Source organism: Stegostoma tigrinum, chromosome 4 (genome assembly GCF_030684315.1).
Source record: "Stegostoma tigrinum isolate sSteTig4 chromosome 4, sSteTig4.hap1, whole genome shotgun sequence".
Taxonomy (NCBI): Eukaryota; Metazoa; Chordata; class Chondrichthyes; order Orectolobiformes; family Stegostomatidae; genus Stegostoma; species Stegostoma tigrinum.
The window spans coordinates 57,266,568-57,292,220 of record NC_081357.1 but is presented as its reverse complement, the minus strand read 5'-3'; the positions used below and the strand labels follow the sequence as shown (position 1 = coordinate 57,292,220).

General features: G+C 41.0%; 1 protein-coding gene across 3 annotated transcripts in view; it reads left to right on the top strand.

Annotated features, from left to right (window-relative positions):
• The window catches only part of dse (dermatan sulfate epimerase), an 88,415-nt gene that overhangs the window by 11,900 nt on the left and 50,862 nt on the right, over positions 1-25,653 (top strand). For 2 of the 3 annotated variants that reach the window (XM_048531889.2, XM_048531890.2), the window contains one exon: positions 24,030-24,497. In XM_048531889.2, coding sequence (XP_048387846.1) covers positions 24,082-24,497 — 416 coding nt within the window. In that variant the 5' untranslated portion in view covers positions 24,030-24,081. Of the gene's footprint in view, positions 1-24,029; positions 24,498-25,653 lie in introns of those variants that run through there. The other variant, XM_048531891.2, reaches the window with a different exon arrangement.

Genomic DNA, 25,653 nt, shown 5'->3' with positions numbered 1-25,653 from the left:
GAGTCCCAAAGCAAAGAAGTTGTGGTTATCCATTATAAAACACTGGTTTGGCCACATCTGGACTATTGCACTGGATTCTGGGCACCACACTTCAGGAAGCATTGGAGAAGTTGCAGAAAAGTTTTTTGGTCATTAGTTTTCAGGATGAAGACTTTGATATAAAACAAATCCTCATCACAGCCCCTGATGGTATTGGGCAATCTGATCGATTTATTTCCATCATCCTCCATCCTGTTGGGGAGTTAACAGGACCTGCTTTGTCAGGTGTGATAAAGGAAAACCATTTGGTATTCTAACAAGAAAAGGCTCTTGATTGAAATAAGATTGTAGCTTATTCCAGGAAAGCAACAAGTTAAATTAGGAGCATAGAAACATAGAAGCAGGAGTAGACTGTTGAGCCTGCCTCACTATTAAAATCCTCTGAAAATAAAAGCTAACATTCCATTGGCTTTCCTAAAACCTGCTGCAACTGTATGTCAGCTTTCAGTGCCTTGTCGACCAGGAGGCCTGGGGCTCTTTGCACATCTACATTTTCAAGCTTCTTGTCATTTAAGAAATACTCTACACATCTTTCTCCTACCAAAGTCGATAAACTCACATTTTTCCACATCACAGTACATTACCTGCCTTGAACTGAATGTTAAATTCTATCATGTTATAATCACTACTTCCTTGGGGATCATTTAGTCTGAGGACATTTATGAAATCAGCCACATTACCCTTTACCAGATCCAAGATAACCTGCTCCCTGGTTGGCTCCATGACGCATTGCTGTAGGAAACAATCCATAATACACTCTATGAATTCATTGTCATAGCTTCCCTTTCCAATTTGATTTACCCAACCAAATTACACACATTTGGAGCAGGTGAGACCTGCACACTACAAGCTACCACCTACCACTGAACTATAAGAGTCCTTAGTTCCTCAGTGTAGTACTTTAAGCCCAACCATCTTCCACTGCTACTATCGATGATCACCCCTGTAACAAAGGGTCAGAAGTGTGAATATTCATTTGTAACAGTGGAGACACTGAAGCACCTTGTCTCTACATGAAGCAAGACCTGAACAATATCCAGGCTTGTGCTGCTAATTGGCAAGTACCATTCACCCCACACAAGTACCAGACAATGAACATCCTCAAAAGGAAGGTATCTAACCACTTTTCCTTGACATTCAATGTCTGTACTATCACCAAATTCCTCTAGTATTAACATTCTGGAGATTACCATTATATCACCAGAGCCTGAATTGGGCCAATCAAATAATTACAGTGGCTGCAACAGCAGGTCAGAGGCAAGGAATTCTGTGGCAAGTATCCTCTCTTTTGTCTTCCAAGTGCCTGTTTTCAAGACACAAGTCAGGGTGTAATAGAATACTCTTAACTTGCCTGTTTAACAATATAACTCCAACAATATTTATAAAACTTAACACCAAACAGCACCAATCAGCCTGTTTGGCATTCTGTGTATCACCTTCACTATTCAATGCACAGTGGAAGTGTGTACCATCTACAAAATGAATTGCAGTAACTGTCCAATGCTTCTCCATCAGTACCTTGCAACCTTTTAATTGAAACAATTCTGAAGAAGAATCACATTTAGATTCAAAATACTAAATCTATTTTTCTGTCCACAGATGCTGCGAGACCTGGTGAATTACAAAAGTGTATTTACTTGTTTGCCATCTGATTTAATGTCTGGTTTAGAAGTAACTCTATCTGGAGAATTGTTTTCTCCAAGGTGTACAATTCTGATTTCTGTGTGATCTACCTGGGAAGTTAAGGCTTCTTGACAATATTATTTTGACTGCCGTTCCTTCCTAATGTGATTATTTGTTTTCCTTTAAAGCCTTTTAGTTGAGTAACAAAGCAATGCTGCAACTTTATACAGTTGCACTGGAAGCTGTGCAATCAAACGAAAGACTCCAGCTTTTGTGACTAAACTTTTTCACAGTTTCTCCAGAGAAATCTCACTAATAACAGTCTTAATAAAAATGTTCATATTCCCTTAGTGGCTTTATTGAGTGAATCCCACTGTCTGTGGATTAATAAATATTTCCCATTTCCTTAATGGCTTTACAGAATGAATTCTGGTCTTCACAGCTATGGAATGCAAATCCTGTTTCTTCAACAGACTTCTCTGGATGCTGCATGTTTTCTATGACTGCTGGTAATCTTCATTGCCTCGCGTAATTTTTCCTGAATGACTTCTATCATCTGCAGTTTGAATAAATGTTCCCTGGATATACCACAGTTTAACTGAAAGATCTCCTGCCTTTTCTGCAACCTCAATAGTCTCCAAACTCTCTTTCACCATCAGACTTTGTCAGCTTAGACTTGTAATTTGCATCCTTATCACTTTTATTCTGGCTTTATGACCTGGAAATGTTAGAGTCATAGATTGTACAGCTCGGAAGTAGACACTTTGGCCCAACTTGTCCATGCTGACCAGATATGCTAAATTTATCTAGACCCATTTGCCAGCATTTGGCGCAAATTTCTCTTAAACCTTTCCTATTCATATAGCCATCTGGATTCTTGTAAATGTTGTTACTGTACCAGCCTCCCCCACTTAGTCTGGCAGCTCGTTCCATGTATGCACCATCCTCTGCATGAAAATGTTGCCCCTTAGGTCCCTTTTTAAAATCTTTCTTCCCTCACCTTAAACTAATGCCCTCCAGTTTTGAGACTCCGTTGCCTCAGAAAAAAGACATTGGGTGTTCACCTCGTCTATGCCCTTCATGATTTTAAAGACTTCTATAATATCACCCCTCAGCCTTTGATGCTGCAGGGAAAGTAGTTTTTCAGCCTCTTCCCAATAGGACAAACCCTCCAACCCTGGCAACAGCCTTGCAAATCTTTTGCAAACCCTTTCACGTTTCACAACATCCTTCCTATAGCAGGGAGGCCAGAATTGCATGCAGTATTCCAAAAGTAGCCTAAACAATGTCCTGTACGGCCACAACATGGCCTCCTGATTCCTACACTCAATGCACTGACCAAATAAAGGCAAGCATACCAAGAGCCGCCTTCACTATCCTGTCTACCTGTGACTCCATTTTCAAGGACGTATGAACCTCCACTCCAAGGTCTCTTTTTGTTCAGCAACACTCCCCAGGGCCTTACCATTAAGTCCTGTCCTGATTTGCCTTTCCAAAATGTAGCACCTCACATTTATCTGAATTAAACGCCATCTGCCTGTTGACCCATTTGATCAAGGTTCCATTGTACTCCGAGGTAAACTTCTTTGCTGCCATCTACAAACTTGCTAAGCATACTTTCTATGTTCACATCCAAATCATTTATATAAATGACAAAAAGCAGTGGACCCAGCACTGATCCTTGAGGCAGACCGCTGGTAACAACTCTCTACTCTGAAGAGCACCCCGCCTCCAGCTCCCTCTGTCTTCTGTCTTTAAGCCAGTACTGTAACCAAATAGCTAGTTTCTCTCATCTACCATCTCATTTTAAATTGCATCTGGCATCCTTAATTTCTTCTCCTTTAGCTGTGCCTCTTGATAGTGCTCACAATACCATGATGAGCTGTTAAGTACTTTGTTTATTTTTAGCTTTCTCAACCTGTAAACTATACCATTTATTTTTTTTAAAAAATCTCTTTTCAACTGTGGATTTCAACTTTGCTAATGGACATTCCAATGTCTGTTTGCTGCTTGGCTCAATCTGAGGATGGTTCCCACAGATTTTTTTTGTCACTTGATGCAATCTCTAACTGTTTAGGTGTAAGTAGCATTCCATTTCTATGGATTTTCTAGCTCCCCTCACCACTTATGTCTTATATCTAGTTTAAAGTACTTTTATGTTTTCTATAGCTGCCGCCCTATAGACTCTTGTCATGAGAATTTCTTCTGTGGGTGGCTCAAATGTTCAGTTTTTTTCAGTTCTGTTTGCTTGAGCAACGTCCCTTCAAGCTATCTGAAGAAACACTCTATCTCCAACTGATGCCAGTATTATGAATGCTGCAGCTAACTAGAGCTTGTACTATTTCCATTATGTTGAAAGATGACTCCTCACCAATGCTCATCATGGTACATTTTCTGCCACTATCCTCTTTGATGGAAAGGATCAGCAAAGTCTGTTTTGTCGAGTATGGTTTAGTGGGAAGAGTTTAATAACTACATCTTAAACAAGAATTAGTTTCCTGCGTGTGAGAAACTAGATATGTGTTACATTGGTAAAGAATAGAGAAATAACTATGTTTCACATCAATCTTCATCTGATTTGAGTTGAATAAGTTGGAGGGGGTATTAATGACAATGGATTTATGGAGTACATTAAGGATAGTTTCCTAAAGCAAAATGTCATGGATCCGGTGAGGGAGCAGGTTATCTTGGATCTGGTAATAGGAAACAAGGCAGGTTTAATAAATGACTACAGATGAAAAGATCCCTGAGGAAGTAGTGATTATAACATGATAGAATTTAATGTTCACTTTGACGGTGAGAAACTTGGGTTGAAAATAGCTGTGTTTAACTTAATAAAGAGAATCACAATGAAATGAGTATAGAGTTAGCTAACAAAAACAGAAGTTGCTGGAGAAGCTCAGCGGATCGGGCAGCATCTGTGAAGAAATGGCCAGAGTTAAACTTTCAGGTCTGGTGAATGGGAAAGAATTTACAGGTTTTTAACCCAAAGATAAATAGGATTTTTTAAAATATCAAATTGCAAACTAAGTAAACAAAAGAAAGATACAGGGCCAGGGGATATGTTCTACCTGCATGATGAGGGAGCTGATGGACCCCAATGTGGTTCGTAGTGACCACGTCTGTAGGAAGTGCAGGTTACTTGAGGAACTCCAGCTCAGCATTGATGAACTGGAGTCTGAGCTTCAACCACTGCCACACATCAGGGAGAGGGAGAGTGCTGTGTTTCAGGAGGCAGTCACACCCCTTAGATTAACTACCTTTAAATTCAACCAGTGGTCAGGGACAGGAGGATATGACTGCAACTGAGGCAGTTAGAGGGATGCAGGTGGTAATGCTGGAGTAACCTCAGCCCTTGAGCTTGTCTCACAGGTTTGAGATTCTTGCCTTCGGTGTGGATGAGTGTGGGAGCTGTAGGGAAGACGAGCAAACTGACCATAGCACCGTAGTACAATGAACCAACCAAGAGAAGAGAAATCTAGTTGCAATCAGGGATATATTGTCGGGGGAATCGACATGGGCTTTTTAGAAAAAATGTAAGAACTGCAAATGCTGTGAATCAGAAAGAAAAACAGAAATTGCAGAAAAACAGAAAGGTCAGCAAGTCTGACAGCATCTGTGGAGAGGAAGCAGAGTTAACATTTCAGGTCGAGGGACCCTTCCTCAAAACTACTCAGGCACCGTATTGAGGGTCAGGATCATGACTCCCAAAAGCTGAGTTGCCTGCCTGGTGCCCAGGCTCAGGAAGTCACATCTGGGAAAGATCCAGTTTTCATGATCCACGTAGGCGCTAACAATATAGGAAGAAAGAGGAAAGCAGCTCAGCTGAGGGAATATGAGTAGCCAGGGGCTAAATCAAAAAGCAGAAACAAAAAAGATGATAATCTCTGGATTGCTACCTGAGACACAAACTAACTGGCACAGGCTCAACAAGATTGAAAAGGTAAATGTGTGGTTCAAAGATTGTGGGAGAAATTGGCTTGATTTCAATGGACATTAGCACCAAAAGAGGTGGGTGGGGGGGGGAAGGGAGCAGCGGAAGGAAGGATGGGATGGGCTCCACCTGAATCATGCTGGTACCTGGCAAATTGCATAATAGGCCATGGGTTTGGACTTTAAACTAAATAGTGTGTGTTGGGAGCTGTTTAATTGCATGGAAAACAATGGAAAAGGGGAGGAGCAGTTATTAAAGTTTCTAAAACAAATAATACAACAGAACATGTGGAAAGGGTCAGGAATCTAGCTTCAGGCACAGCACTTAAGGGGACAGTTGAGAAAGGGGGCCATCAATGCAGGGCTGAGAGGGATGTACTTAAATGCATGCAGTATATGAAACAAGGTGAATTAGCTTGTAATGCAGATTGCAATTGGTAGATACAAAGAGGGTATCACAGAGTCATGGATACAAGGGAGCAAGGCTGGGAACAAAATATTCAACAATACACGCACTCTCAAAGTGACAGGCAGATGGGCAGAGGGGATGGGGTTACCTTTTTAGTAAGAAATGAAATTAAATTGATAGCAACAAGTGATGTAGAGGCAAAGACATAAAATCTGTGGGTAGAGTTGAGGAACTGGAATGGTTAAAAACCCTCTGATGGGACTTCTGCATAGACCTCCAGCAGTTATCAAGATGTGTTGAAGAAAATAAATCAGGAGTTAGAAATGGCATGTAAAAAAGAAGCATTATTACAATAATTATGGAGGATTTCAGTATGCAAATGGATGGGAAAATAAGGTTGGTAGTGGATCTCAAGAAAAGGCATTTGTCTGAGATGGTCATTTGGAACAGCTTCTGGTGAAGCTCACTAGGGAACAGGCATTTCTGGATTTAGTGTTGTGTAATGGAACAGACTTGATAAGGGAGCTGAAAGTGAAGTAACCATAATATGATAGAATTCACCCTGCAATTTGAGAGGCAGAAGCTGGAATCAAATATAACAGTATTACAATTGAGTAGAGGTGACTATAAAGATAGGAGGGAGTTGCTGGCCAGAGTAGATTGGAAGGGGAGCCTAGCAGGGAAGACAATGGAGTAGCAATGGCAGGAGTTTCTGGGGTAATTTGGAAGGCCTAGCAGAGATTCATCCTGTGGAATAAAAAAAAACATACTAATGGGAAGATGAGGTGACTGTGGATGACAAGGGAAGTTAGGGTTAATATAAAAACAAAAGAAAAGGCATACAATGTGGTGGAGATTAGTCGGAAGCCAGATAAATGGAAAGCCTTTAAAAACCAGAAAAGGACAACCAATCAAAGCAATATGAGGGAAGAAAATGAAAAATGAGTGTAAGCGAGTTAGTAATATAAAATAATATTGCAAGATATATAGATACCTTTTAGATATATAAAAGGTAAGAGAGAGGCAAGAGTAGTCATTGAACCACTGGAAATAAGCCTGGACAAGTATTAATGGGGAACAAAGAAAGGGCAGAAGAATTGAGTAGGTACTTTGCATCAGTTTTCCCAGTTGGAGACATCAATAGTATATCAGAATTTCAACAAATTCAGGGGTAGAGGTGAGTGTAGCGGCCATCACTCAAGAGAAGGTGCTGGGAAGCTAAAAGGTCTGAAGGTGGATAAATCACCTAGACTGGATAGACCACACCCCTGAGTTCTGAATGAGATAACTGAGGAGATTGTGGAGGCATTGATGGTGATCTTTCAGGAATCACTGGTGTCAGGGAGGCTGTAAAAGACAGGAAGACAGATAGGCCAGCTTGCCTGACCTCAGTCATTGGTAAGATTTTACAGCCTATTATTAAGGATGAGATTGTGAAGTACTTGTAAGTGCACAGTAAACTAGGGCTGTGTCAGCACAGCTTCGCCAAGGGGAGGCCATACCTGCTAAAGTTTTGTGAGAAGGTAATGAACAAGTTTAAACAAAGGAGAGCCAGTGAATGTGATCTGTTTGGATTTCCAGAAGGCCTTTGACAAGGTGATGTATGGAAAGCCATCAAATAAGATGAGTCCACGGTGTTAGAGGCAAGGCCCGGTCATGGATAGAGGATTGGCTGGACGGCAGGAGGCAGAGAGTAGGGTCGTTTTCAGGATGGCAGCCAGTGATCAGTAGAGTTCTGAAGAAATCTGTGTTGGGACCATAATACATTATACATTAACTATCTAGACAAAACATCTGAAGGCATTGTTGCTAAGTTTGCAGATAACTGAAAGATATGTGGAGGGACAGGCACTGTTGAGGAAGTGGGAGCTGCAAAAGGATTTGGACAGGCTAGGAAAGCGTGCAAAGAAGTGACAGAGGAAAACAATGTGGGAAAGTGTATGGTTGTGTACTTTTGATAGGAAGAATAGAGGCATAGAATTTTATAAACAGGAAAAGGCTTCAGAAATATGAAGCACAAAAAGACTTGAGAATTCTTATTCAGGATTCTCTTAAGTTAACCTGCAAGAAGTCAAATGTAATGCTAGAATTCATTTCAAGGGCACTGGAATACAAAAGCAGAGATGTACTGCTGAGGCTGTAAGAAGCTCTAGTCAGACCACTTTTGGAAATTGTGCGCAGTTTTAAGTAGATATCTAAAGAAGGTTGTCCTGACGTTGCAGGGGGCCATGAGGAGATTTACAACAGTGGATGTAGAGGAGATGTTTCCGCTAGTAGGAGAGACTAGGATCCAAGGGCACAGCCTCACAGAGTGAAGGGACGACCCTTTAGAGCTGAGATGAAGAGGAATTTCTTGAGCCAGAGAAATGGCTACTCTGTGGAACTTATTGCCGCAGAAGGCTGGGAAAGCCAAGGCATTGTCTGTCTTAAATACACTCATAGATGTGTTCTTGATTGGTAAGGGGATCAAGGGTTGCAGGGTGAAGGCAACAGAATGAGGTTGAGAAATATACCAGCCAGGATCAAATGGCAGAGCGATTGGCAGATGATGGGCTGAATGGCCTAATTTTTCTCTAGTATCTTATGGTCTGATGGTCTGACAGTCTTATGGTCTTAAGTTGAAAGAAAAAAAAACATACAAAGAGACCAAAGTCAGCGATTGCCTTAAAGAGTGGGATAAATTCAGAATCCAGCAAAGGGGGATGAAACCAATAAAAAGGACAGAGAAAATAAACTATAAAGGCAAACTAGTGAGGAATATAAAAACTGAAAAAGTGATTCTGCAAATATCTAAAAAAGGAAGAGAGAAAACAAAGCCGACCTAAGCCCCTTAGAAAATGAATCTGGGGAGACGGTTTTGGGGAACAAGGAAACGTCAGAGGAGTTAAACAGATATGTTGGATCAGGTTTTTTCAGTGGAGGATACTTCAAGCATTTTAGTAATGCTAAGGAATGTGGGAGAAGAATTAAATATTATCACCACCACTAAAGTAGTTGTATTAGATAAACTAATGGGGTTAAAGGCAGACAGGTCTCCTGGCCCTGATGGCTTGCCTTTTAGGACCCTAAGAGAAGTAGCTACAGAGATAGTGAATGCATAAGTTGTAATTTTCCAAAAGTCCACGGAATTTTGAGAACTACCAGATGGTTGGAAAACTGACAATGTGACACGCTATTCAGAAACCGAAGGAGGCAAGAAGCAGTAACTGTGTGATTCACTAACACTGATTGTTGGAAAAATATTGAAACCAATTCTGAAGGAAGGAATAAACATTTGGAAAACCTTAAACTTATCAAGTGGAGTCAGATTGGCCTCATGAAATGAAAATCATAACTGACTTATTCATCAGTGTTTTTTGAGGAAATCTCGAGCACAGAGGATTGAGGGGAAGCGGTCGATGTGTAAGTTTTGGATCTTCCAGAAGACATTCATTTAAAGGTTGAAGCTGGAAGCTAAGAACCCATGGTGTTGGAGGTTGTATATTCGTATGGATAGGGTAGGAAATAGCAAGTGTTGATGAGGGGTTCTTTTTAAAGTTGGTGACCTGTGACTTGTGTGGTTCCACAGGAATCCATGCTGGGACAACAACTGCTAACAATATATATTATTTACTTGAAGGATAGAAGTGAATGCACTGTAGCCAAATTTGCATACAGTGCAAAAATAGGTGTGAGTTTTGAAAGGAATGTAAACATTTATGGAGAGATAGTAATAGGTAAAGTTAGAGGAGACAAAATTGGTTAATGTAGTACAATGTGGGAAAATGTGAAATTGTTCATTTTGAAAGGGAGAACTCGAGCAGTGCACTATTTAATTGGAAAGAAATTGTAGAAAGCTGCAACACAAAGGGACTTGTGGGTACTCGAACATGAAACGCAGAAAGCTAACACACTGCTGCCAACAGATAATCCAGAAGGCTAATGGAATGTTGGCCCTTATTTCAAGGGGCTTGAAACACAAGATTGGGGAGGTCTTACTGCAAATATACAAGGTGCTGATGAGACCACATCTGGAGTACAATGAGCAGTTTTGGTCCTCTTATTGAAGGAAAGATGGTGTTTTGTTCGAGACAATTGAGAGAAGATTCACTAGGATAATCCCTGGTATGAAGGGATTGTTTTGCGAGCAAAAGCTAAACATGTCAGGACTGTAGTCTCTGGAGTTTAGGAAAATGAGAGTGATCTCATTGAAGTGTATAAGACTGGACACGTTAAGTGCTGAGAGGATGTTTCCCCTTATAGGGGAGAGTGGGACCAGAGAACATAGTCTCAGAATAAAGGGGCACTAATTTAAGACTGAGATGAGGAAGAATTTCTTTTCTCGGAGGATAGTGTGTTTTTGGAACTCCTTGTTATAGAAAACCATGAGGGCAGAGGCCTTGTGTAAGGACTTGCGAGACAGATATTCTTCTACTGATCAAGAAGCTCAAGGGCAGGAAAGTGAACAAAGTGCCACGATCCTGTTAAATGATGGGGAATGCCGGGGTGGGGTGGGGGGGTGGTTGGGGGCTGAACAACCTACTCCTGGTCCTATTTCTTGTGGTTTTGTGCTCTTATGATAGTCAGTGTTACAGAGACTATAAAGAACACTTTAATGTTAGGATTTACTCCTTCAAAATTCAAAGCTGTTTCCCCTGACCACATGCATAAAACCTTATTAGTGATTCATACACTTCTTAATATTAAACTTTTCAGACCCTTACAACATTGTACAATACTTTGATATGAAGGTAAGAGTGACAAAACTTTCGCTGTGTGTTCCTTGTCGGAATGAACAGTTGAGAGATTTAATAGTGCCTTCACTTTTGAGACGCAGTTGGATAATTATTTTAAAAAAAGATTTGTACGGCCTCATCAGGAAATGCGGGAAAGTAAAACAAGCCAAGTATATTGTGTGGAGAACAAGAAAAAATTTGTTGGAAAAGCTCAGCAGGTATGGCAGCATCTGTGAAGGAAAAAAACCAGTTAACATTACAGGTCCTGTGACCCTTCTTCAGAACTGATGGCAGCTGGGAAAATGTCAGTTTATGTGCAGAAAATAGTGAGGTGGGTGGGGTCAGGAGTAAACGATAGGATAGAGCCCAAAGAGAGAGAAAGACAGTTGGACAGACGAACGAGTTGCTAATGATCAGGCTGGGAGGGTGACTAGTTGTTAATGGGGACTGTTAGTGACTATCCGTAGTGGGTGTGTAGTGGCAGGCTATGTGGTAACAAGGCCTGGTGTGTGGGGTGTGGGGACTGGGACATGGGAAGGTTTAGGCCCTAAAATTATTGAACTCAATATTGAGTCCAGAGGGCTGTAGGAACCCCAAGGGGAAAATGAGGTGTTGTTTCTCCAGCTTGCGTTGGGCTCTACTGGAACACTGCAGCAAGCCAGAGACTGAGATGTTTGCCGGGGCGCAGAGTGGTGCGATGAACTGGCAGGCAATGGGTAGTTCAGGGTCTTTTTTGCAAGCAAAATGTAGATGTTCTGCGAAGCAGTTGCCAAGGTTATGTTTTGTTTCCCCAGTGGAGAGGAGACCACGTTGTGAGCAGCAAATGCTGTAGACCAGATTCTGGGAAGTGCAGGTGAAGTGTTGCTTCACCTGGAACGTATGTTTGGGCCCTTGGATACTGGGGAGAGAGGAGGTAAAGTATCGGGTAGAGAGCTGTTTTGGACATGTTAGGCTAATTGGCCAACTTCTGTACCGCAACCATTCAATGATTCTTGGTGAAATTTGCTGTATTCTTTATTGATCACATTTTTATATTTAGTTTTCATTTAATAATGTTTATTCTTCTATCCAGTGGCTATATGAAGACCAGGGAGGTGACACCGATCCAAATTAACTAATTATGGTCACAGGGCTTTTAGTTTTACCTTAACAGCTCTACATCATTATACCCAAAATATATGTGGACTTGAGTTATTAGGAAGTAACTGTTTGCTCCTGGCTATGCCATTCAATGTGGGATGTAAGAAATTTCAGAAAGAAAAAACACATATAATGCAGTGGAGGCAGTTATCCAAAAGACTGATATCGCTTTCACCAACTCACTTGTCCTGTGCAGTTTGGTAGCTCAGCATTGTTTTCTCTCTGTTGTCTTAACTTGAATGGAAAACCAACCATGTGTTTGCTATACTACTGCTAGACCATGTACAGCAGAGAGAATGTTGGATAAAATTGATAGTTTGAGTCATCTAAGAGCCCCACATGGCAGTTTTAAGGTTCCATGTCAGGAGTTGGTGGAATGCATGATTAAGGTTGTCCTCCAAAAGATTTTTCTTAGTCAGCCACAATGTGCTATTCATTCAAATCCTGTAGTTTACAGAGAATCACGCATGATTGATAACCATGCAGTTGCAGCAAATAATGATTAGGGTCATGAACAAAACTGACCAACTTTCTCCTGATCTAAGAGGTGCTTAGTGCAATTGTAAAAACCCTGTTGCGGCTTCAACTGAGATCAGATTACAACATAAACTAGATGTAAAACCTAGTCGTTGTGGGTCAGTTACATTTGGGATGAATTCTTGGAATCACTGGGGGAATGCTTGCTTTTTTTGGAAGAAATAGTTTGCCTGCCTGATTTCATTTTCCTGCCATTTGTGTGTTTATACGCATTGAATACATTCTGTTCTCATTCTCGTGTTTTTGAAATGAGAATTAAAAAACGGGGAAACATTTAATGTGCTTCTCTTGCGGAGCAGTTTTATTATGTCTGGTGAAGGGATAGTCACTCTTTCTCAATGATAGTCATGCTACAGATAAACACTTTAATAAGTAACAGATGCGGCCACATCATTATGGAAAAAGTGGCCCACATTGATATATGAACAAGAAAATAAGGAGAGAAAGAGGTATGACCATTAATTTCATTTCTTTTAGAAAACACCTTAGAAGTTTAATTGCTTCCATATTTTGCTGGGCACGATCTCTGGTATATATTGATAAGCACAGGGAAGGAATTCAACTATCCTAACTCTGTGAATAATAATTGTGATAAAGATACTATAGAGTTCCAGATGAAGAACCTATGTAAAGGCATAGAGTGACATTTCATGGACATGTTATTAAGGTAAAGAAAGTGTTGCCATGTTAGGCAAAGGGGCCTGAAATTGGTGTTAACATCCACAATTTGCAGTGGGCTTAGCACGTTTAGAAACCTTTCTGGGATAGCTACAAAGTAATCTAATCAAAATGGTGACTGTTTATATCTATGCAGAGTAAGCTTGCAAACTCCCATGTTGAACCTTTTAAATTCATATTTTACTTTCCGCAAATCAGCACAGTGCAATTTGATTTCTAGAACCGATGTATCAAAATAACCAATTATTTTAAAAGAAAATTACTATTAAAATAAGATAATGACCTAGTGATGATCATAGTAATTCCAGAGGTCCAGACTAATGCTCTGGGTACATGGGTCTCAGTGTAACCATCATTGATTGTTGTAAAACCTCCAAATTATTCACCTGCACCCTTTCGGGGATGAAATCTACTGTTCTTACCTAATCTGGCTGAAAAGTCGCTGGCTAATGTGGGTGATTCTTCTGTAAAAGGCCTAACAGGTCACTCAAATCAAAGCCAGTAGGGATTTGCAACAAATTCTGGTCTTGCCAGCAATGCCTCACATCTCGTGGAATAATAAATTAATTATATTTTATATGACTCGTCAACAAGTTTTTAATTTGGTCACACATTTAAAATGATAACTTCTGTGTTTGATCTGACCAGAGCCTTACAAGTTGATGGAACTCTCATTGATGTTCTCCAAAGATTTGTTATGCTAAATATCATAATCAGGTTGCTGTCGGATGCCAAAAAGTCTTCATATTCCCAATCTTTTAGCTCCTGTGTATGTCTGACAGTTCATTTAGGGCGCAATTGCTGAAAGTATCTTCCTAATTCAGTGATCTTTTCTGAAGTTGATATTATCATCATGCCATTTTCTTGTTTGGTTTATAATTTATGCAATTTTGACTGTCTCTGACTTCTGCAGTTTATTACAAAATAAACATTTGAATGTACTTCTAAGCCCAGGCTATTGTGTTCTCATGTTCCAGTGCTTTTAGGATGTTTCTTATTTCTTGGGTTTCTTACTGTTTTCCTATTGCTGTGCAATTCTGAGGTTAGCATCATTCATCATACATTTGAATTCTTATCAAGGGTTAAATATCCTCCTCAACAGACTGTTCAGTAATTCTTACTTTAAACTGTGGTGTATTATTTCTTCTGTCTTTTGGTTCGATAACAGATGATTGCCTAATCTGTCCTGTCTGTAATGACCCAAAACTTTAGCTTGGATCTTTGGAACTAATTAAACTGTTGCCACAGCCTTCACATGCCTGTGAGTTTTCAGGAATGTCTTGGAAATCTTACCCCTCAAGGTCTATTTCAATGATGATGTGAACCACATAGAAACATCGAAAATAGGAGCAAGTGTAGGCCGTTTGTCCCTTGGATCTTGCTCTGCCATTTGTGACTAAGCATCCACATAGGTCTTATATCCAGGAAAAGTTCTGATTGATTATCAGTTCTTGAGGTTTGGAAATAAATATGCAGTTTCAAGCATAACTGTTTACATTCTGACAATTTTTCAGCTGTCTACAGTTTTACTGTACAATCTTCTGCCACTGTCTACAAGTGTATACACTTTGCACCATCTTCACAGTTCAATAGTCTGGGTCTGCTGTAACCTTTAACAACTCCCTTCAGCCAGAATTGTTGTCAGGTGGTCTTCAAAACAGATCACATGACCCATTTAGTCTTAGCCTAATTTATACAGAGTCCCACATATACAGATATGAGGTTCGTAAGACTGTCAGTGGGCTAAATTGCATAGGTCATATAAACCAACACAGGGATCATGATGCAAAATTATCTCCTGCTTTTGAGTTTGCGTTGCGCGTGAGCCAGCTTTGTTCTGCGTACTGTTCATTGGCTGCGTGCATCCAGCATAGTACACAATACAACTCGCAGTTAGCTGCACTACTTAAAGCAAAGGTACACTGTAGCTTAAATATGACTTGAGAAACAGTGAAGAATGGCTCAGTATGGGGGAGAGGCAGCTCCAGGCCATGTTTCTTCAGTTACTCCTCATAACTGAACCTGTGGCATTATCTGTGTAACTCTCCCTTATCTCCAGCTTTTGGATTTTTTTCCTTGGTGACAAAAAGAAACATGCAGTAGCTAGTACTGGATTAATTGGACCTTCCCCATGACTTATATTCAGTTGTTTTGGGCTTTTCAATATTCTAGCAGCTTTGTTGATTGCAGCTGTGTGATTGTTAGTCATGTTGTGATTAATCCACAATAGCCCCTGCATCTTTTCGATCCTGTTCTTCTTCATCTGTCTATGATTTCACCACTTCCCTATTGCTGAAAGGTTCTTCTCTCTACAACTTACTAAGGATCTCTATTTTCTTTTTTCCCATCATTGCCTTGCATGTTTTTAGTTGCCGAAGCCTTCTGTTCTGGAATTCTGTCCAAAAGACTTGCACTTCTTTCTCCTCTAGGTCACTTCTTAAAACCCACTTCTTTAACTAAACCTTCAATCACCATTCCTAATATTACCTTCTTTAGCTTGGTACCCATATTTTATGAAGATCTTGGGAGGGTTTTCTATGGTGAAAGCACAATATAGTTATGAATTTGTATTATTCTTGCACACTTAAAAGTTCAATTTTCCTCATGTTTCCAAGCTCTGCACTGGGAGTGAAAATTTGTAAGGTTTGCATTTTGGTTTTTTTTGCCAAATGCATAAATTGCCACAGTATGACAATAAATGTGAAAACTTGTCATCAAATGATTCAATCCGTTCCATTTGTTGTAGACCTTTTTCCACGTGAGGGTATATTTTGATAAGTTGCGTGCCCAACCCAAATATTTGGTGCCAAGGCAGTGTGTTGGGAGTTTAAACTCAGAGGCTGGTGGACCCATGCAGGATTCTCCACTTTTTAAAATTATTGGATAGAAATTCTGCCGGTTTCACTATACTCCCCTACTGAATTCCTGACAAGCATTTCAAGCTGACATGAGGCCCTGTACTGAGAGTCCAGGTTCGTAAAATTACCACATAGTATACATTCAGAGAGAAAAGTATCAAGATACAAGAGAATTGAAAAAATGTCTGCTTACGTTCGACATAAACCACATACAAAAGATAGCACAGAGCAGCCCGAAAGGAGACAGATGGCAAATGTATTCCTTAGTTGTGACAGAAAACCACCGGAGGAGAGGTCATTGGAATGTTTCTAGTTCTATTGCAAAATGGCTGTCTATAATGACTGATATTTGGCAATGGAATAACGGAAATCTGGATTAAATATACAGTACCGGGTTCAAGCATCGATTGTGGTCAGCAATTGGATGTCATATTTAGTGGGCCATGAGATCGTAGTTCAGTAACCCAGGTTCACTATTTCAATCATGTCAGTAGAAATGATTGTAGCAGATTATTTAGCAGCGATGACCTTGGCATACTACTGAAATGGTTTGAAATGTTGCTGTATGATTTTAGTGAGGAGAACATCAATATTTGTGCGTGAAATATACCTTTGTATCCTGTTTGAACAAAGCCATTCATTCAGAGGACATCTCAGGCTGACATTCCAGTGTGGTACTGAGCAAATGATTCAGTTACTGCCCTTCAGATCGAATATAGGGCAAAAAATACCGTAGCAGGTGAGTGAATGCCACCCGTCATTCAATAGACTTTCCGTGCGCCTTTATGCTCTCAAGTTGTCCTAAATTAGAGATGGACATGACTCAGCAACCTCTGCTGGTTGCTGGCACCAGCCTGAAATAGACAAGAAACTGTGCTTCCCATAACCAATCAGATTGAGAAATTGCAATGAACAGCGCAGAGTCTGAACAGAGAGGTGTCACGGAGATCAATGAATTAATGTCAAACCGTGTGCAGAAAGTGAAATAAAGGAAAGGGAAAGATGGATTAGACTGAGAGGAAAAAAAAGTGGAAGAGTAATCTCTCAAAATTTTTAGAGACTTGTATAAATTAATTTTCATGCACAAATGGGCATTCTTTCAGTAATTAAAACTTGTATTACTGTTAACAGAAACTTGCACTGAAGTGGATAAACCTTAACTTTCTGTAGTGAGTCTAATTTGTGTCTACTGTACAGAAACCTGAACCTCGCACCACTTAATACACTTCAACAGTGACTTGGCCTGCAAGGTGCCTTTTTTAAGCTAATAGGTGGACAATGCATCTTGCACAGCAATTCCATAATTTCACATTCAACTACACATTTACTCTTATTTCTATGTCATTTACAGATAAATAAAGGTGATTGTTTGCTTCACGATATGTCTCGTAGGTAAAACCTGGGCCAGTGATTCAGATTACAGATCTCCGGTACTATTTGAAGAAGAGTGGGAAGCTATTTGAGTATTCTGCCCAATCTTCATCCATCAGTTCATTCGACCAAAAGAACAAATTAACTGGTTATTCATCTCTCTTCTGATTGTAAAATTGTATAAAGTACAAAATAATTGCTGCATTTTTTAAATACATTAGTCACCACAAGGCTTAGAAATAATATATTAACCAATAAGCAATTTTACAGCATAAAAATAGCTATTCAAACCAACAAATCAATGCTGGTACTTATTCTCCACATTGTGTATCAGAGCTTCTCAATTGTTATTTTATCATATCATCTGTCACAGTATAGAACTATGTTCCCAGATTCTGTTGAAACCAAGTGACAAATTCATTATTAGATTTATTTATTTCAGTTCAAAGCAGATATGTGCTTCAAATGGTTATTGTAAGCTGCAGAATGTACATCCCAGCAGACTGTAAGCATGAGTGTGAGAATATTGTTCAGGGCACAAAAGGCTGGTTTAGCATGTTATCGGCAATCAAGTGAAATACCCATGTTCTCCTGATAAATGGAATGAGACAAAAATAAGTGCCAAAAATCTGAAGTACAACCAGAAAATGGCAGCAATTGTACATTCAACAGGTCGTGCAGTATCTGTGGGCAGTGGAATGTATGGTTAACATTTTGGTTTGATGACCTTAAGTTGTTATTGTGCAGTGAAACATTACTGACCTAAAACATTAACTGTACCATTTTGACAGACGCTGCCTGTTTTATTGAGTGTAACCAGAATTTTTATCATAGACGACTGCAGAGTTGTTGCCTTCTGTAAATTATAGTTTAATCAAATGGTTTTGGGCAAATTGGTAGATTTTTTAATGGAAATAATTAAACTATTCTATTGAGTCCTCGTCATCATCCGGGTAATTCGCACTGCATTTTTTTGTCCCTGTATTTGTATGATGAAATGCAATTTTAAACAGTGTGAACATCTGACACGATGGAATTCTGAAAAATAACAGGAGACACACAGTCCTGACCAATGATTCCACACAACATTTCGATGCCCTGTTGCAAGTAACATTCACACATCACAAATGCCAGCAATAACCATCTCCAGTCAGAGACAATGTAATCATCTCTCCTTGCCTTTTAATGGCAGTCCCGTTACTGAATCCCTCACACCCAATATCCTGGTGGTTACTGTTAAACAGAAACAGTACTAGGTTTGACATATAAATATAGTGGCTACAAGAGCAAGTCAGAGGCTAGGAATACTGCAGAAAGTAACTCAACTCCTGACCCCCCAGAACCTGTCCACTATCCACGAAGCACAAGTCAAAACTTTGGCAGAATATACCCATTTACCCAGTTCCACTAATACTGAAGATTCTTGACACCATCAGGGCAAAGGAGCCCACTTGACTGGCATCACATCCTCAAACATTCAATCATCCCACCGGTGCTCAGTGACAGCAGCGTGTACTATCTGCAAGATGCACTGCAGGAGTTCACCAAGGATCCTTAGACCACATCTCCCAAACCCACACCTCCATTTAGAAGGTCAAAGGCAGCAGATACAAGGGAAGCACCTGTAAATTCTGCTCCGAATTACTCACTGTCCTGATTTGTAAATCTATTGTTGTTCCTTCATTGTCACTGGGTCAAAATCCTAGAATTCCTTCTCTAACAGCATTGTGGGTCTACCGACACCAAATGGAATGGAGTGGTTCCAAAAGGCAGCTCATCATTACCTTCTCAATGTCAACTAGCGGCAGGTAATAAATGCTGGCCCACTCAGTGACATTCATATCCCACAAATGAATCAAGACTTAGCATTCTGCAAGGCGCTCCTTCAGTTTACCCTAGAATCTCTGATATTTCCAGGGATGTGGCATGCTTTTTTTTTGAGCTGAATGAGCTCATACTGACTCTCCAGTTTGGATTATTAATGGTCATCAAAACTTAGCAATGTATCCGTGGGAAATAATGCACTTTTGTCATGGGTGGTTATTTGACAGTTTAATTTGATTCATGAACAATATGAGCTGCATTTTGCTCCGCTTTTCACAGGCATTGAGAAAGTCAATGCTCTGAAGCATCATATAGAAATGATATTGTGTTCAATTCTACTGCTTTATATAGATGTACTCTGACCAGATCCACTGGGGACATAAATGTTGATCTTCAATATAAAATTGCTCCATGCACCTGGGAATGTAAGTTCATGGCTGGACAGTAATAATTTATACAACTGGGTGTATTCCATGCTGACAGCATTCTTTAAATAAGGAATCAACTTATTCAATTTTTATATTTTGTAATTAAAAATGTGTATTTTTTAATGGCCATCTGTGTGAAAAACAGAAAAGCAGAATATTGTTTAACTGGTGATACATTGGGAAATATAGATATACAAAGGGAGCTGGGTGTTCTTATACTCGCTCAATGGAACAAAACAGGCTGGTACAACAAGGAATTAGGAAGGCAAATGTTAATGTTGGCCTTCATTGCAAGATGATTTGAGTTCAGAAACAGGGATGTCTTACTGCAGGGCCCTGGTGAGATCACACCTGGAGTACTGTGTGCAGGTTTGGTCTCCCAACCTAGCAGAGAATATGCATGCCACAGAGAATATGCAGAAGAAATTCACTGGGCTGATAGAACAAATGGCAGGTTTATTTTATAGAACATAGAACATAGAACATAGAACATTGCAGCACAGTACAGGCCCTTCGGCCCTCGATGTTGTGCTGACCTGTCATACCGATCTCAAGCCCATCTAACCTACACTATTCCATGTATGTCCATGTGCTTGTCCAACGACGACTTAAATGTACCTAAAGTTGGCGAATCTACTACCGTTGCAGGCAAAGTGTTCCATTCCCTTACTACTCTCTGAGTAAAGAAATTACCTCTGATATCTGTCCTATATCTTTCACCCCTCAATTTAAAGATATGCCCCCTCATGCTCGCCATCACCATCCTAGGAAAAAGGCTCTCCCTATCCACCCTATCTAACCCCCTGATTATTTTATATGTTTCAATTAAGTCACCTCTCAACCTTCTTCTCTCTAATGAAAACAGCCTCAAGTCCCTCAGCCTTTCCTCATAAGACCTTCCCTCCATACCAGGCAACATCCTAGTAAATCTCCTCTGCACCCTTTCCAAAGCTTCCACATCCTTCTTATACTGCGGCGACCAGAACTGGACACAATACTCCAAGTGCGGCCGCACCAGAGTTTTGTACAGCTGCAGCATAACCTCTTGGTTCCGGAACTCGATCCCTCTATTAATAAAAGCTAAAACACTGTATGCCTTCTTAACAGCCCTGTCAACCTGGGTGGCAACTTTCAAGGATCTGTGTACATGGACACCGAGATCTCTCTGCTCATCTACACTACTAAGAATCTTGCCATTAGCCCAGTACTTTGCATTCCGGTTACTCCTACCAAAGTGCATCACCTCACACTTGTCTGCATTAAACTCCATTTGCCACCCCTCAGCCCAGCTCTGCAGCTTATCTATGTCTCTCTGCAACCTACAGCATCCATGGCCACTATCCACTTATGGAATATAAGCATCACCGCATTTATTCGCCAACCCCAGTTGCCCTTGAAAAGGTGCAGTTGAGCTGCGTTCTTGAATACCGCTAATTCCCGGTATTAATCTAGTATGCATGCTCTAAACTGCCTCTAATGCATTTATGTAATTTGTTTCAAAAGGAACCCAAAACTGCACAAGGTATTTGAGACGTAGCCTCACCAATGCCTATTCTAACTGCCGTATGATAGCTTTACTTTATACTTTATGCTATCGATCCCTTTCATTAATGGATAACAAATATTAGTTGCCTTGATTATGTACTGTACCTGCATACCCTACTGCAAAAGAAACCAATTTCACGTTTTCCCACATTACGCTGAATCTGCCAGATTTTCGCCAAAACACTTAATCTATCTAAGAGATAATGGGAACTGCAGATGCTGGAGATTCCAAGATAATAAAATGTGAGGCTGGATGAACACAGCAGGCCAAGCAGCATCTCAGGAGCACAAAAGCTGACGTTTCGGGCCTAGACCCTTCATCAGAGAGGGGGATGGGGGGAGGGAACTGGAATAAATAGGGTGAGAGGGGGAGGCGGACCGAAGATGGAGAGTAAAGAAGATAGGTGGAGAGAGTGTAGGTGGGGAGGTAGGGAGGGGATAGGTCAGTCCAGGGAAGACGGACAGGTCAAGGAGGTGGGATGAGGTTAGTAGGTAGCTGGGGGTGCGGCTTGGGGTGGGAGGAAGGGATGGGTGAGAGGAAGAACCGGTTAGGGAGGCAGAGACAGGTTGGACTGGTTTTGGGATGCAGTGGGTGGGGGTGAAGAGCTGGGCTGGTTGTGTGGTGCAGTGGAGGGAGGGGATGAACTGGGCTGGTTTAGGGATGCAGTAGGGGAAGGGGAGATTTTGAAACTGGTGAAGTCCACATTGATACCATATGGCTGCAGGGTTCCCAGGCGGAATATGAGTTGCTGTTCCTGCAACCTTCGGGTGGCATCATTGTGGCAGTGCAGGAGGCCCATGATGGACATGTCATCAAGAGAATGGGAGGGGGAGTGGAAATGGTTTGCGACTGGGAGGTGCAGTTATTTGTTGCGAACTGAGCGGAGGTGTTCTGCAAAACGGTCCCCAAGCCTCCGCTTGGTTTCCCCAATGTAGAGGAAGCCGCACCGGGTACAGTGGATGCAGTATACCACATTGGCAGATGTGCAGGTGAACCTCTGCTTAATGTGGAATGTCATCTTGGGGCCTGGGATGGGGGTGAGGGAGGAGTTGTCCCCACACCTCCTCCCTCACCCCCATCCCAGGCCCCAAGATGACATTCCACATTAAGCAGAGGTTCACCTGCACATCTGCCAATGTGGTATACTGCATCCACTGTACCCGGTGCGGCTTCCTCTACATTGGGGAAACCAAGCGGAGGCTTGGGGACCGCTTTGCAGAACACCTCCGCTCAGTTCGCAACAAATAACTGCACCTCCCAGTCGCAAACCATTTCCACTCCCCCTCCCATTCTCTTGATGACATGTCCATCATGGGCCTCCTGCACTGCCACAATGATGCCACCCGAAGGTTGCAGGAACAGCAACCCATATTCCGCCTGGGAACCCTGCAGCCATATGGTATCAATGTGGACTTCACCAGTTTCAAAATCTCCCCTTCCCCTACTGCATCCCTAAACCAGCCCAGTTCATCCCCTCCCCCCACTGCACCACACAACCAGCCCAGCTCTTCCCCCCCCCACCCACTGCATCCCAAAACCAGTCCAACCTGTCTCTGCCTCCCTAACCGGTTCTTCCTCTCACCCATCCCTTCTTCCCACCCCAAGCCGCACCCCCAGCTACCTACTAACCTCATCCCACCTCCTTGACCTGTCCGTCTTCCCTGGACTGACCTATCCCCTCCCTACCTCCCCACCTACACTCTCTCCACCTATCTTCTTTACTCTCCATCTTCGGTCCGCCTCCCCCTCTCTCCCTATTTATTCCAGTTCCCTCCCCCCATCCCCCTCTCTGATGAAGGGTCTAGGCCCGAAACGTCAGCTTTTGTGCTCCTGAGATGCTGCTTGGCCTGCTGTGTTCATCCAGCCTCACATTCACTTAATCTATCTACATCTGCCTTTAATTTCCTTATGTCTTTGCCACAACATACTTTTCTACCTATCTATGTCAACTGTGAATGTAGCTACCACGCTCTTATTCACCTCATCTAATTGTAAAAGATTGAGGCATTTGCACAGACCCTGTGGGACTACACTAACACGTCCTGCCATTCAGACAAAGATCCAATAATGCATGTCTTGTGTTTACTGCCAGCCTGTTAATTTTCTATCTATGCTGCTAATACGTTATCTCCCACATCATGAGCATCTATTTTTTGTATTAACTTTTTGATGTAGCACCTTTTATCAAATTCCTTTTGGAAATCTAAGTAGACAGTGTCTACAGACTTCCCTTTATGCACAGCTCTTTCGTAGAACTCCAACTAATTGATTTCTCCTTGACAAAACCATGCAAGTTCTTTGCAATTACCTTTCTAAGTGCATAGCTATAATCTCCTTAATGTTTGATTCTAACACCTTCCCTGCTAAAGATATCAAACTAACTGGCTGATAGTTTCCTGTTAATTCCAAAGTATTTACTAATTCATGAGTAACATCTTTATAGGACTTTAGATTGTGCGAAGCAGGTTGGACCTCAGAATCAATGCACTGTGCTTAACTGAGAGTTTGGATGGCTTAACTTAAATGAGGCTGATTACAAATATGACTCGTATAACTGTAATAAACAGTAAATTTAACATAAATCCGTATAAATTTTCTTTTTTTGTATTTAGGTTAAATGACACTGCTCTTGATGATTTGATTAACTGTGTGGGATTTCTGTCCTGTGGCAAGTTACTAATTTATTTCTTTCCCAGTGCTCACAGCTTTCTCCCTTACTCTTTTGATGCCACCGAGATATGCTGGAAAGCCTGCCAAAAGTGCCTGCTGATCTCTGGCATTTTGCTAATAACTGAAATATGACAGTCAGTGTTGGCAAAGTATTTGGGTGACATTGGAAATGTGTCTCACCCTGCCCTTTGCTGATCCCCGTACACGGAGGCTTCTTGTGGCAATTACATTTTGTGACAAATACCTTTTCTTTTTCAGAATTATTGAAGATGATTTGGTCGGACGCCGGTTTTTGTGATCTGGTGCCACAATGAAGACATACACACATGGAGTACCAGTCGTGTTTTTCATACATCTGTTCTGCTCCCTACTAGCGTACGCTGTAAATGAAAAATCTGGTGGTAACATCCACTTTATGAATGGAAATTATGATGGTCATCCCATGCTGTACTTCAGTAAAAGTGATGTGGAGGATCTGCGACTCAAGGCGAGAAGTACCCACCGGAACATTGCGAACAGGATTTGGAATGCAGGGCAAATCATGCTAACAAGTCCAAGGGAGTACCTGCCTCCCTGGGATCCTAAACATTTTAGTGCCCGCTGGAATGAAATCTATGGCAACAATCTGGGAGTACTGGCTATGTTCTGTGTACTGTTTCCTGAAAGAACAGATGCTATGGAGTTTGCAATGGACTACATGGAGAGGATGGCATCTCAGCCTAGTTGGTAGATTTTTGTCTTGTTTTTCTAAAGCATGTGCTTCTGCCTTTGGGAGTTTCTTTATTCTTATGTTTTTGTTGGTGCATTTACACATAAAACACAGCTTTAGTAGCATTTAATTTGCTGGTGCAGTGCGCCCTTAGAACTCTCATTCCCTGCATTGCATATATGCAGGGACAAAAAAAGTCAGTATTGTCAAAATGGGGGGTAATTTTGAGTTGATGTCTACTTATTCTTTATTGACATATTTAAAATTTTCTTTAATTCTGAATTACTACAGCTTGTTCATTAACTGGGTAGAAAGGAAGGTGGAATAGATCACGTTATCATATCTGACTTCGTAGAATTATCACATCTCCGGATTGTTCTGAAACCACCAAGTATTAATTCTAGGGGCAATAGAAGATTTTTTAAAATTTGCATTTATCTCTTCTGTGAATTAGTTATGAAAATATTTGAGAAGAGAGAATTGGTTGACTATTGAGCAAAGCATTAACCAATTGGGTAATGAAATGGTGGCTTTTTCACCATTGATATGGGATGCTGGTGTTTCAAGTAATGTGTTTAATGTTGTCACAAACTAAAATGAACGCAGAGGAAGAAGTCCATGACTGAAGCATGCCAGCTTGTTTCCCAAATACAATTGCATTTTTCCAGAAATTCCTCTTTTCATAAAAATGTTGCACATAAAATCATTTTCATTTACAAGTTACCCAATATATGGTCAGCAAAGAAAATTATCATTCATTCGTAAGACTGCGTGTTAATTATAATATGTACCATTTTTATTTAGGACTTTTAACGACAGGCAGATGAATGTTATTATCAGTTTATCTAATATTTTGACATCTCTTTACGTGGTGGGTTCTTGATCAGAGCAAGGTCTTCATCTTCCAGGTTCATTGTCTCTGGGTAATTAACTTCCAGGCCTGGTTGAGTTGTTAGTGCAAGTTGTTTTTTGTTTCAGGTGAAAGGTGTTTCATGTTCTGCAGTACCAACACACTCTAACAAATGAGCTTGCATAGAAATGCACACGCCAACGACAAATCAAATGTGGTGTTGTCACTGAAGTAATAACCCAGAACCCCAAGCTAATTTTCTGAGGAAGTGGGTTTGAATCCCACCATGGCAGATGGTGAAATTTGAATTCAAGAAAAATATG